A 13,795-nucleotide genomic window follows, 5' to 3' on the forward strand; every position below is an offset into this window, starting at 1 on the left:
ATTAGTATGAACATAACATTGCTTTATTATTGACCCTGAACTTTATTCTTTTTTTAAAGAATTGGTTCACACATTTTCCAGGTACCTCCTTGAAAATTTATATAAAATGCATCCGCTACAAATGTTCTTGCCAATCATTTTCTATATATGGTTCTTCCCTCATGAAATACCTTAATTGCTGTTCATTAAAGAAATCAAGTAATTTGCCATTTCAGTAAGAGAAATAAATTGCAAAGGTTTTTCACTTACATAGCCAGTCCATCATTTTGCAATGTAAAAATGTCACATTTATTACTTTGCCTCTTCTTCCCTGACTCCTTTGCGCTTCAGCATTCATCTGTTCTCCTATCAACTCTCTACTCATTTGTTTCCTTTTTGGAATCAAGTCAAACTTTTAAAATAAAGCCTGAATCATAGTGGCAATAAGAATCAGAAAGAGCCCCATGAATATTACTCTTAACTCTGAAAATGTTGTATTTTATTTTGAAACAGTTGTACCAACTGAAAAGTTTTCTAACCGGTTTGTTTCCAGTTTTAGAAATGTCTGTGAGAGAGTGCATTTGAAAAGCCAGAAATATGTTGGCTTGTTTCATTAAAATTGGCATCTATCACATGCTGCTGTGCTGGGTTCTGTTATCTGAAAGCCACACAGAAATATGGAAGGAAGAGTTGAGGCTTTGGGCAGGGCTGCCCGTGACCTTGGAGCGATTTCTGGCTATTGTCTGTTGCTTTACCTGGTCAAGTGCTAGATAGCTGTGAACAAAGGAGCACGTGTTGCATAAGAGGAGGCAGAAAAAAATTAAAGGCTGTTAGTACATTTGTATCATCCACTTGCAATAATGTTTTAAAAATATAAGAACAGTTTATCTGGCAAGGTTCCAGTGTTAGGTAGACTTGTATGTAACACTGGAAAGCAGAAGTTGGTGATACAATCTTTACACTACATAGGTTCTTTTCCTTCTTATAAATGCTGTATTGATGAATAGAAAGATTAACTTAAACTTAGTTGGGAAAAAAAATTAACGGTTTTGAAGACAAAACTGAATATTTAAACTTAATTCTATATTAAAAAATGTTTAAGGCATTTTATTTTTTCTATTAAAATGAGAGAGAAGTATGACTGGTGATACAATCTTTACACTACATAGGTTCTTTTCCTTCTTATAAATGCTGTATTGATGAATAGAAAGATTAACTTAAACTTAGTTGGGAAAAAAAATTAACGGTTTTGAAGACAAAACTGAATATTTAAACTTAATTCTATATTAAATGTTTAAGGCATTTGATTTTTTTCTATTAAAATGAGAGAGAAGTATGACTGGTTCATTTCTATTTGAGTAATAAAATGTTACAGTCTAATGTAGAAGGATATCAAGGGTGAGTTTATAACTTTTTAAAATAAATAGTGATATATGAAGACCAGCTGATTCAATTAAAATGTCAGGTATCTGCAGGCAAGAGCCTGTACTCTATCATTAATTCTGGTTTTAGTAGCAGTATTCAGGACAGATAATTTGGAGAGAACAAGAGTGAATTAGAAAATACTTTTCAGCTGTCTTAATAGAAGTGGGATAGTGTTTGTGTTCTGTCTTTCCATTCCTTCACCTCCTTCAATGGTGGCATTGACCCAGAGAGTCGGAAATCCCTAGAAAGTAAGATAGACTCTCTGGGTATAAATAACACACCACATTTTTGCAGCCTGTTTATCCACAGAGTAGACAAGTTCTCACAAAACTGTTTGTGGATGGACTATAAAACTGTTCCAATGAATGCATCCAGAGAAGCCTAGAAGATGCTGCAAAAGCCTTGGTACAGAGTCTGGTAGAAGTGAGCCATTGCTCAAACATCTGCTTAAAGTGAACGTCCTGCTCTTGGCGCTTCTGTTGCGCTCAGTGCAAACTCTTCACTGAACTGGTTGAACAAGCAGAAGAACAACCTGGAAAAAAATTTCTAGCTTTATCTGGATTAATAAGCTGAGGTGTCCCAGGAAAGGCCCTGACCTCTGCAGCCAGCACAAAACAGAGGGTTGGGAGCGTGTGGCTGAGATAGGAACAGAAAAGTGGGAGGGTACTTGTTGAAGCAGCTTCATACAATCTACTTAAGGGGGGGGTTTGCTTCATAAATAGGAGGAGGGGGGGAAAGAAAACTTGCCTGTTTTTTTTATTTTTTTCCAAACTTGACTGTTTTGTTTATCTTCTGTTGTACTTGGTCCTGTATGTGAGGTCTGTTTTGAGACACTTTGCCTTTAGATTTTTTTTTCTTCTCCTCTTTCTTCTCAGGATTGAATATGATGCTTATCGAACAGACCTAGAAGAGCTGAATCTCGGCCCTCGTGACGCAAACACTCTGCCAAAGATTGAGCAATCACAACAACTTTTTCAAGTGCATAAAGAGAAATACGATAAAATGCGTAATGACGTATCTATCAAATTGAAATTTTTGGAAGAAAATAAGGTAAGCTATGAATTCTGATGTTATGTTTAGGAGTTTTGTTCTTTAAGTTTCTGCTTTGCTAGAAATACTTTAGTTGTTAGATCTTAAAATATTTCTTAAGCGAGCAAAGAAAATAAGCTGAATTTTCTGAGTTTTTGCTGTATCACTGGAGGATGCACTTTTAGAGCAGGCAATCTTCAAAGTCCCTAATGAAGCTGCTGCAGCCACAAATGGCAAACAAGTTTCTTGTTGATGTGGGAGGTTTCAAGTTTGGAAAAATACTACTTTTCCATTTCATTGCATTTAATGGTTAAATGAGTCATGACTACTCATTTAAGATTATGTTTGACAACATTGTCGTGGAGGATATGCACAAAGAACGTGAGGGAACTGTGAAGAGACTTCTTCAAAAAACTTTCTTTAAAATAACTTGAACTAAGAAATACAGCTTTCTATAATTAATGCCCTTATAGATTCTTGATTCTAAACAGGGCTTTTGAACTGTCAAAGGTTTTTTCCTGTATGTGTTTATTTCAACGAAACCATTTGATCTATACCCTATTAATGATGAGATTCTTACCACTGGTACTCTGTCTACTGGGTGAAAGTAGAACTGCTGTGAAGAACACATTTTAAAACTGTGTTTTCTTTGATAAACAAGTCCTTTAAATTGTTTATAATTAGATTAAAAAATGATCTTGTTTATACTCATAATAAATGAAATGGTTATAATAAGCTGTGACTATATTTCCCGTGTCTTTAGAGGGAGGAAAATATGATCAAAACTTACAAAAAGTTGTCAGTTTGTCCATGTCTAGCAGTGTATTAACATTTTCAGTCTTCATACTTTAAAGATCTGGATGTAGGTAACAGCTTTCTGTCAGAGAATACAAGAGTATCCCCAAATGACAGCAGTAGCAAACTGTGCTCCTTGCACAGGAGGAGAAAACTTTAAGGGAAAATCATGGGGACAAGCTAACCAAATTAAAACTGATGTTTATTCTGAATTTTTTACTGTATTATCACATAAGCAATGCTTGAGCTACTTAGAATAAAAATGGAAGACAAGGAAGAAACAGGAACTGTCAACAGATGAGAAGAAAAAAGTGGAGGAAATGGACAAACCCTTTGGTTTCCAAAAGAGTATATGCTAAAAATGTGACTCCTGAGCACTGTTACTTCATACAGGCATTTGCATGAGGACCAGCGGTCTGGAATCATATAGCCTTTAAGAGCTGATGAACCAGATCAACAGATGATAAAAAACTAGTATTGCCCTGACTTCTTTCCTTTGTTGTTCTTGTTGAACTTGTAGCCCATTAACTTTCAAATTGAAAAAATCCATATTGAAATTAATGTTTTTCAGCAAGCTGAAGAATAACCTGAATGATGATACTTACGCTTAAATGAGAAAATGCTCGTAAGAATTGACTTTTAAAACCATGCTAGGTTGAAAATGAGTATACTGAAGGTGTCTCTCTTTATTTCTTCTCTCTTTTTTCATCTTCCAGTAAGTTGTTTGCTACTATTGTAATGTACTTCTGTTGAAATCATTTGGTCTTTCCAGCTCATCTCTCTACAGGAATTCTGTTGCTTAAGTTCAAAATGGTTGAAAATAGCCCTTGCCCTGCTTCCTCCTGGTTTGTGTTAATTATATAGCAGACTGATCAATTTATGCAGATAGGAAAGCTTCAGAGTGAAAGCATTTTTATTTCCATCTTGTACAAAAATGTTTCCCTATATTTTAAAAAACTAAATTAGGTGATTTAGGGAACACTAATGAAGTTGTCTTCCAAGTGACGGTCTTGAACTAGATTGAGCATCCTGTTAGCAGTCACAGCCTACAAATTTTGTTTCTGAAAGAGATTGTTTTTTCCTTCCTGCCTTTTCTTTTGGATTAATACAGAGGGGACTTTCACATGATTAAGGCTTTTTATTACTGATTGACATTTCTCAGTTTTGACACTAAAGATGTCAAAATATTTACAAAGGGTTGTGTGTCATTTTGCTCCCAAATAAGCCTTAGAAGGAACTTCCTTTACAGTCAAATATTGGTTTAAAAATAATTATCTACTGAGAGCTTTAGTCAGGTAAGATTTACTCCTGTGTTTTCTTTGTATTTTATAGGATTCTCCATAGTAAACCATATGTAATCTTAATCCCAATCCTAAATTTTCATTTCTGAAACACTTTTTTTTCCATCTTGCATCTGCCTCTGATTTTGTTCTTCTGTTACCCTGAATGCTTCCTCGGGTGTAGTGGGGAGGCAGTGGCTGTCCGAGAGGTGATGTTCTTAGCAATCTCTTTCCTTTTTCTGGTGTCAACTATTTTTTTAATGCCAATGAACGGGAGCTCCTGTTAGATCTCATACTTGACCTGCAGCTAATACTAAGAAATTGGAATGCACAATTGGTTATACAGTTGTCTGGCAAAGCATTATAAACATTACTTTTAATTATTAGCTGCATACAGAGTATATGTGACTGCTCTTAAGGCAATTAGGTTTCATATTTTAAAGGATTATTAATTAAGTATAGGAACTTGATTTTAATTTCAGATAGATTTAATAATCTCAGTTCTGATTTTTCCGAAGGTACATGATAACAATTGCTATGATCCATCATAATTTAAACATCTATAAAATAGATAAGCATGTGCCTAACGTGAAACAGAAGAGTGAGCAGCACACTGGGTGCAGCTGTATGACTGTGTTAACGCAGCTGCTTCAGCTGTGGGAGTAGCGCGCTGTTTAGGTGAGGGCTTAAAGCAAAGACCGTATGTGATGCTGAATTCACAAGTGAAAGGGAGATTTTGATACTGTTACTGTTAAGCTGTTACGGTAGTCGAGGGGAAGGAATCACAGTGGTTATACTGATACTATGTTCTCAGTAATAGGAACTTGCCATTTTGTGTGTCTATCCCCAGGACCATGTTGGTGCCTGTTTAATAGAATGGGAGATCAAAATAAAAGAGGATCAGAAGGACAAAATACTGGTTTTATTCAGTCTTTCACAAAGGGCTTTTTTGTAGCTGGTTTTAGAAAGTCTGTGTTGTTGCAGGCTTATTGCATGCAAAGCAAATGAGGGTTAGTATTTGAGTAGCTATATCAAGGCATGGCCTTGCCAGACTCACAGAATCATTTTGGTTGGAAGAGACCTCTAAGATCGAGCCTAGCTGTTCATCCTATGCTGCCAGGGTCCCTAAACCATGTGCCTGAGCACCACATCTACATGTCTTTTTTTAAACACTCCACCACCTCCCTGGGCAGCCTGTTCCAATATTTGACAACCCTCTATGTAAAGAAATTTTTCCTAATACCCAACCTAAATCTCCCCTGGCACAACTTGAGACTGTTTCCTCTTGTCCTATCGCTTATTACTTGGGAGAAGAGACCAACACCCACCTTGCTACAACCTTCTTTCAGGTAGTTGTAGAGAATGATGAGGTCACCCCTCAGCCTCACTTTCTCCAGATTAAACCTCCCCAGTTCCCTCAGCAGCTCCTCAGAAGACTTGTTTTCTAAGTTATGTTATGATATACTTGTTATACTGTACTATACTGTAGTATTATAGTATATAGTACTATAATACTACATATACTATAGTATATAGCACTATAACATGTAAATCTCTAATCATCAACGTTATTAATAATATTGTCATGGTGCTGAATCCAGATGCAAATTAATATTGAGACTAGAGAAGCCTTTTTAGGATAGTTATATATATTATAAAATTATATGATAGCTGTATAATTTTTTTATTGCAGATTGTAAACCTTTGGCTTCAAGTCTTGTACGTATTGATACAGGATGTAGTACAGTGTCGTCTCACGCTTATCACTTCTGTGTGGAAAACAGAATTGTGTAATGAAACCTTGCCATTGCAAAGCAATTAAGCAATTTAGGGTTTTATTTCAGATTAGATAAATCGGTTTGTTGTTATCTCCCATAAGTATGTTTTTACAGTCTGACCAATATTAAACATAGGAGAAAAAGTATAATTTTTTGCCTGACATAAAATTAATGTCAAAACAATCCTAGATGTTCTCCTGTAAATGTACCTCATGTTCTCACTCAAAAGTTTTGTCCCATATTTGGTTAAGCATGAGATATGAAGAGACCTGGGAGAACTGGGAGGTGATTCAAGCTGTCCCTGCAAGGGAATTGCAAAGCCAGTTTAACTGGCTGGTGGGCTCTGGTTGGTTGGCGTTGCTGCAAATGTCACCAAACAGCCATAATCTAGCAAAGTTAAGTGGAAAAAAGTCATCACATGGTTGCAGTCTCTTTATGCCTGTTCTCCTGGGCTCGTAAGTTAGTATTTCAGTTAAAAGTCCCCAAAGGTTCAGAGAATTGCATTACAGGTAAGCTGGGATTGCAAGTTTCTGTCTGTGAAACCAAGATACACAAGATTTCTGTTCATTTTTATTATAGCATTTGATCTTGAAGTTAGAATTTTTTTTAATGTTGCGGCAAAGTTGTGTTGGTGCTCTCCCCAGCTGGCGGAGTTCTGTAGAAGTTTGTAGCGTTGGATAATGAGTATAAGAATAGCTGCAACCAAAATCTGTAGCTTACAAATCCTTAATATTTAATAAGGATGATGGCCTGTTCTTAGCTTAAAGATTTCTGCCACTGAAAAGCTTCTGAAAAGCTGTTGCCTTTTTGAGAAAGGGAAAACTGTTATTCATGTATTCACTTCAGAAATGTCAAACATCATTCTGTGTAGAGAAAGAAATTGGATGCACTTCTGTGAGTAGTACTTCAGGAGTTTGATGTTTAAATGCTTGCTTTTACAAATGAAAGCAATATGCAATCTAATGGAAACCCAGATGACATAAGTGTTTAGAGCAAACGACTTCCAATAAAGATAGCTAGTGAAAAGGATTGTGATAGTTGTGAGGAGGTACAAGCTGACAAATACTAGGATAGGGGTAGTCTTTTTGACTGAGATGTCTGAACAGTCTGAATGAGGAGAACGTAAACAAATCTCTGCTTGCTGTGCTATGGAAAATACAGTGTTCAGAGGGAAGTGGAGGAAGAGAACAATCTTTTAAAAGAAATTAAAATTTAAGAGCATCCAGAGAAAATGCACATGCTCAAATTCAATCTATAGTATCTTCTGCGTATGAAACTTAAGTCTTCTGTTTAGGGATTGCCCATTTTTTTTTTATGCTTATCCACAAAGTTCCATTTTGGTTTGAGATTTAAGTTTGCCAAGTCTCTTACGGAGTTCTTACTCTGCTTGCAATTAGGAACAAAGAGGTATATGTAGTTAATCAACAAGGAACATTGATTTAAAAATTATGTTCAGCTCTAAAACTTGATGGCTTTTTGACAGGCATGCTAGTTATACATTGGAGACCATATTTTAGCAACATACCATTAGCATCCTTTGATGGAAAGGCAAATCTTCAAATGCTTCTTTCCTGGAATAGCTGCTACAGCTTAGTGCTCAAGAGTTGGCCTTAAGCGCTGTAATCTGACAGGCACTTCAAGGCTTTGCTGGAAAAAAAAAAGTCCCCTATCCCCCTCCCCCACATTGTCTTCTCTCTTGTGTTTACAAAAGTGTTCTTGCAGCTGTGCAGAGAGTCAGATTGGGGATCTGATCCAGGTTAAAGCAAGTATGTTGTTGTCTGGTTAGTTTTAATATAGATCTGTTCCCTGATTCAACTGACTGCATAACTGTGTGAATGTTTTGCCAACAGAGAGCTAAGGTGAAATATAGTGTGGAAGTAGGAATCAGTGGCTGGATATGGGATATCACAATCTCAGCTGTGATTGCAGGTGGTTTTGCAGCGGACATCAGATGACTTGATGTTACAGCTCTTTCTGTTTTAGCTGGCTGCTGCTTCATAATAGAGCTCATAGAAGAGCTTCTTTGTACGGTGTCAGATGGTTTAAGAGGTCTGTTCCTCAAAATTTAATCTTAAAGTTACCTGAATGAAGCTCGGATAAGAAGATCCCACCTTCACTTTTGGGATTCACTTAATCACCATCCGAAGGAGGACAGCAGAAGTTGAATCTCTGCAACCAGTTTGATAACAATCACAAAACCTACACCACAGTGATCTGGCTTGAGGATAGAACTTCATACAAAGAGGTAGCTCTTGAAGTTCAAAAAAAAACCCCACCAAAACAAAATGTATTTTTTTCAGCCCTACTCGTCTGCCTCTACACTGTCAGTTCCTGCCTCTGTGTGTGTGTGTGTGTGCGCGTGTCTACTTGAGCCTAGACCTGACTGAATTTATAAAATTATCCGAAGACTTCAGGGCAGTTCACAGAAGCTTTGTGTTAAAAGCTACCCTTACAAAGTACCAAATTTGGTCTCAAATTGTTAACTTGGGCTGGGAGAGTGGGTTAATTACCACTGTTTTATTTGAGTTCCTATAAACAGTATGAATAAAACTCTTGTAGCATTTTAATAATATGCTAGAACAGTGAGTAGTCATAATTCTGTGTAGAATTACTAGCTTGGATTGTTTTCAAATCTTCAGAGCAACTTAGACTAAAATTTGGGCCACCAAAAAGAGGTTATTACTCTAGTACAATACCAGGGTCTGTATGGTTGCCGGTTTATGGGCAAAACTTAATTTGTGAAATGAGACTATTTGGAAAAAATTTTTTTTGTATAGTCATAAGAAATTTAAACTTCTAGTGCTGAAACTTCTATATACACATGCATGCATACACACATGTGGTCAGCCCTTTTTTCTTCAAGTATTTTATTTTTAAAATATATTATTACATTTCTGTGTATAGTGTAAATGTTATTCTCTTCTAGTGTAATAGCATGTCTAATATGTTGGGATTTTTAATTTGAGACTTCCCTTAAATGAAGGCAATAAAGTATTACTGTATTGAGTCGAATGCATTTCAGAACAGCGTGCTAGCCAAATAACCTGTTAAATCAGCCGTGGCCAACTGGTAGGCATAGGCCAAACCTGGCCCAGGGATGGGTTTGCTTCACAGCGTGACAGGAGTAGACTGTCCCTTGTGGATTGTGCAGAGAGATGAGACAGTGATCCAAAACTTGAGTAGAGAAAGTTTAATCTGCTACCTGCCACATCTTCCCTTTGGGGCTCAAAAAAGGCACCCGGTTGGCTAAATGCTCTTGGGTTCAAGGTCTTGTAGGCTGAAAACAGGCACAGGGCCACTACCTTAGGGACCAGGGCTTTGACGCTAGAATAAGGTTCTGCTGGGCTGAGAGTACACTCAGCAACAAAAAGAACAGGTTTTGGCTGCAGGAGGAACTGGACAGATGCCTTTTCAGCATACTCCTGTTCATCCTTCACAACTTGAGGTTTACTGGTGTGCTAGAAGGAAAGTGTAACAGTTGTTTAACTTTGACTTCGTCAGTGCTGTAGCTTGTCATCATAGACTAGACTGGAAGAGAAAAACAACAGCCCTCCAGCTGCTCTTGAGTTCCTCTCCCCAGGTTTTGATTACTGCTAGGACCTGTATGTTTCATGACTACTTCGCAAAAATGTTACAGTCAAGATTCTGACCAAGTGCTGTAAATAATCATGTGTTACAGGAGATGGGCAAGAAATATTGCTGGGAAAAGAACATCAGTTTCATTTGACTTAGGAATACGTGAGCTGGAAAACAGCAAATCTCTGCAAGGGGGGAAAGTAAATGAACTGTATGCTTAGATAATGTATTTGTCATGTAGTGTCTCAGGGAAGTCCATTTGGCCTGCAGGTAGGTATAGTAAACAAGAGTTCTGGCATCTAATTTCAAGGAATCAAGTACTTGTAATGAAGCACTTGATATTTGATAGCGTTATGCTGTTTAGTGAATTGCTTTTGGTCCGCGCATACTGAGTTGGTATTGACTGTTAAGCGTACTTAATGAAAACTCTGAATTGTTTTAACGTTAGAGAATTTTCTATTTGCATTTTGCATTTGTATTCTTAAACTTTTATTAAATATACCTGTATGAAGTCTGAGCATCTCAAATACACCTTTTTTCTTTTTTTTTTTTTTGTAACTGACCTGTGATGTTGTTAACATCTGCCTCCTCCTTTTAACCTCTTTCTATCCATGCCTGCAGGTTAAGGTATTGCACAATCAGCTCGTTCTGTTCCACAATGCCATCGCAGCATACTTTGCTGGGAATCAAAAGCAGCTTGAACAGACACTTAAACAGTTCCACATCAAATTGAAAACTCCTGGAGCAGATGCCCCATCCTGGCTTGAAGAACAGTAATCGGATCAGAAAAGAGGACCCAATGTTAACCTAAAATCTTTAAATCTGGTAAAAATTAAGGGTTGGTGTTGAAGGACTGTTGTAGTGATTCTTGCACAGACAGCTTTAATTTTATTTTCCCCTTTTATAATACTGTAAAATTGAATTGGTGGGAAACTGGGTGACTTTAAGGTAACCAACCAAATTCTGTAATTTCAAATATAGAGCACTCCTTTTATATGTAAAAGTTGGTGGTTCTGTAACTGGGGCGCAGCAGGGGGGCTGGTGGGAAGAGGGAAGGGAGGGAAGGAGGGGAAACAAAACTATCATAGATTTGCACTGACAAATTATGTTTGTGATTTCTGGTCACTTTGGTGGCTAGTGAAAATATTTCCAAATGGAGGTTTACATGATTTCTACCAACATCTGGTATTTTATAGATGAATATAGAAAACATCTGTAGTAATTTTCATATGACTTTTTAAAAGGAGAGAATTAAAATAATATTTTGCAGATTAATATAAGGCCTGTATGTGATAGCTGCATATAAGGCAGCAGTAGCAGATGGCTTATTGACTAGCAGAATTGCAGCAAATGCCTTTTAAAAAGATGTACCTTTCCATCATAGGTTTAAAAAAACCAAAACAATAAAACACTAAAGCAAGAATCACTGTCAATCTGAGGCTTCTAAGCACATGTTTTTGCTTTGCACCAAGTGGTTTGCTGAGTGAGGCCAACCATGCAATGTACTAATTTCATTTAAAATTTTACTTTCTTTATGAAACAAATACCGTACTAGCCTTAAATCACAGGTATGTGCCTTTTTATATGATAATATTTTCCACCAGTGTACATAATCCCAGAACCCTTTCACATAATTGTTTGTCAATTCCCAGCAAGGAGAAGGAGACTGTAAATGCTGTTTCAATGTACACTTCGAGCAAGTTAAAGCTTTAGTTTAGCCTTCATGGACTAGTATGATTTTGAGGGAGGAAATCGGGCCAGTATGGTTTTTCTATTTAATTCAAAAGCATACTTCAGTAATGGGAGTAACATGGAGGACACTTTTTTAATTTCTCCATCAATCGTATAGTCCTTAAATGTAAAATTCTATGTCAATTTTATCATAGACATTTTAAAATCAAGATGTTGGAGTCCTCATTTGCACATCTTATGTTGCTTTGTGTTCTGTTAAGTGAAATGAAATACTTCAAATATGTTATTTACAATGGTGTGGATTATATGATTTATGTACTGTATGTTCAAATGCCTTTCAGCTGTCATTCTTAAAGTTTTCAGTGCTTAACACAACTGTAATGTAACTGTAAATCAAACATTTTAATCATTCCTCATTAAATTCTTGGCCTGACAGAGCCTTCTTTATGGTTTTGTTCTGTCAGAATCTCTTGTAATAGTTTATTTACATTCCCCAGAATGTATATCCTATGTGGATTTTGTATTCATATTAAAGGTGTTTGCAGTCAAACTTCCTTTACTTGTGATGGCTCAGAGTAAAAGTTGGCTTCTGCAGTGAAAGCTTAGTGTCCTGCTTTCCTGAGTTGCCACTGCTGCCCAAACACTTCTAGGAAAGCAGTACTAGGTGGTGACACTGATGCTGTTTTATTTCAGAACAGGGAGCTGTTCAACTTGAATGTAAACTTAGAGTGAAACATGTCTCTAAGAATATGTAGCTCTTGCCTTAAACATTTAAAGGAAATTTCATTACATGTACAGCTCCTAGGAAGCCACTGACTTCCACCGTCTCTGCATCTTGGCAAGTGTACGGTATGATGGTGCAAGGAAGAAGTTAGCTGTACAGTTGAGTTAGGACATGCAGATAGCAGCGTTACAGCACGGATGAAGAATGCAAACCTACTGACTACAACTGAAATATCAGCTTTTGGAATGCTAGAGGAAAAGGATACATATGGAATATGGGCTCGTGGTTTTGATGTTAGATTCATGCGTATCCTGCTGAGGGTAGTCGCTGCCCAGTAGGAACTGATCTGTCAGAAACAGTAAGAATGAACTTGAATGAAATGGCCTTATGTGGAAATAACCCACGTGGTACTGTCTAACCCTCAGACTTCTACAATGGCTTTAAACTGCTAGTCCCTTCACCTGGAAGAAAAGGTTGGACAACAACAGAGGTTACTGGCTAAAATCTGTCTTGGCCGTTGTTTAATACCGGGGGAAGGAGGTATAACTTTCATTTTGCTCCCCAGAGCAGTTGTTCTACTTGATAGCCTCAGTGAGGAGGGTTCTGTGTTCAGCTGATCGATTGGATATTAAACCGATTGCCTTTTGTATTACTTCAACTTACTGTCTTTGCCCCCGTTCAAATGTATGTGTTTATGAAATAATTCAAGCTCATGTCTTATATTCAAAGTTAGCTCTCTAAATCTAACCAAATTTAGAAACTTTTGCTTCTGGAGATCATACAAGGAAGACACTTCTGAAGTTTTCTAATGGGAAGTAATTACGGTTGTCAGGCTTTATAAAGCTGAATAAATACCTTAAGGTTGTAATGCTGGCATTTCTCTAGGTAGGCAGTTGTCAGGATGGATTTTTTGTTTGTTTGAAGAGGGAGTCATACTGAGTGAATAGTCTTGTGTGTGAAAGATTTCATCCCTGTGGCAAGTTATCACATTAGTGTTTCCAGTGTTGTGCGAGGTTTCTGAGGAAGAATTTTAAACGGTTAATAACATTTCAGATACGCTGTTGTAGCTGCTCTACCAGAGACCCAGGAGCTGTTTCATTCCTTGATGACCATACTGTATGTCATCTGCTCTCCTGGCTTGTTTGAAACTTGTAGTTCCTGTTATTTTGTTTGTCTGAATTCTACAAACAGCTCTTCTGCTCTAAAACTGCTCTTTGGCATACTTCATGCTTTGTCAAGCCCTTACAAAGAACCTTTCTGGTTATAAAATGTATCTATAGTTATATCTGAAGAGAGGTCTATGCAAGTAGAGCACAGTAACTCACCAGTATCATTAAAGCAACAGCTTGATTTCAATCTTCCATCAACTGATTTTCCCAACAATTTTATCTATGTTGTCTGCTTCAAAAAATGATCAAAGTAGTAGAAAAGAAAAGCTAAATGTTTCCCTCAACTCTGTTTTGAACCGAATGGGGGGCACGTTCAGTTTATGTTTTTTGCTTATCTGCTCTTGTTCC

General features: G+C 37.1%; 1 protein-coding gene across 5 annotated transcripts in view; it reads left to right on the forward strand.

Moving 5' to 3' along the window:
* The window catches only part of ARFIP1 (ADP-ribosylation factor interacting protein 1), a 38,918-nt gene extending 26,814 nt beyond the window's left edge, over positions 1 to 12,104 (forward strand). For 4 of the 5 annotated variants that reach the window (XM_010136805.1, XM_010136803.1, XM_010136804.1 and 1 more), the window contains 2 exons: positions 2,280 to 2,454; positions 10,484 to 10,687. In XM_010136805.1, coding sequence (XP_010135107.1) covers positions 2,280 to 2,454; positions 10,484 to 10,639 — 331 coding nt within the window. In that variant the 3' untranslated portion in view covers positions 10,640 to 10,687. Of the gene's footprint in view, positions 1 to 2,279; positions 2,455 to 10,483 lie in introns of all 5 variants that reach the window. The other variant, XM_010136802.1, reaches the window with a different exon arrangement.
* Positions 12,105 to 13,795: the final 1,691 nt, after the last annotated feature.

Source organism: Buceros rhinoceros, unplaced genomic scaffold (assembly GCF_000710305.1).
Source record: "Buceros rhinoceros silvestris isolate BGI_N320 unplaced genomic scaffold, ASM71030v1 scaffold17295, whole genome shotgun sequence".
NCBI lineage: Eukaryota > Metazoa > Chordata > Aves > Bucerotiformes > Bucerotidae > Buceros > Buceros rhinoceros.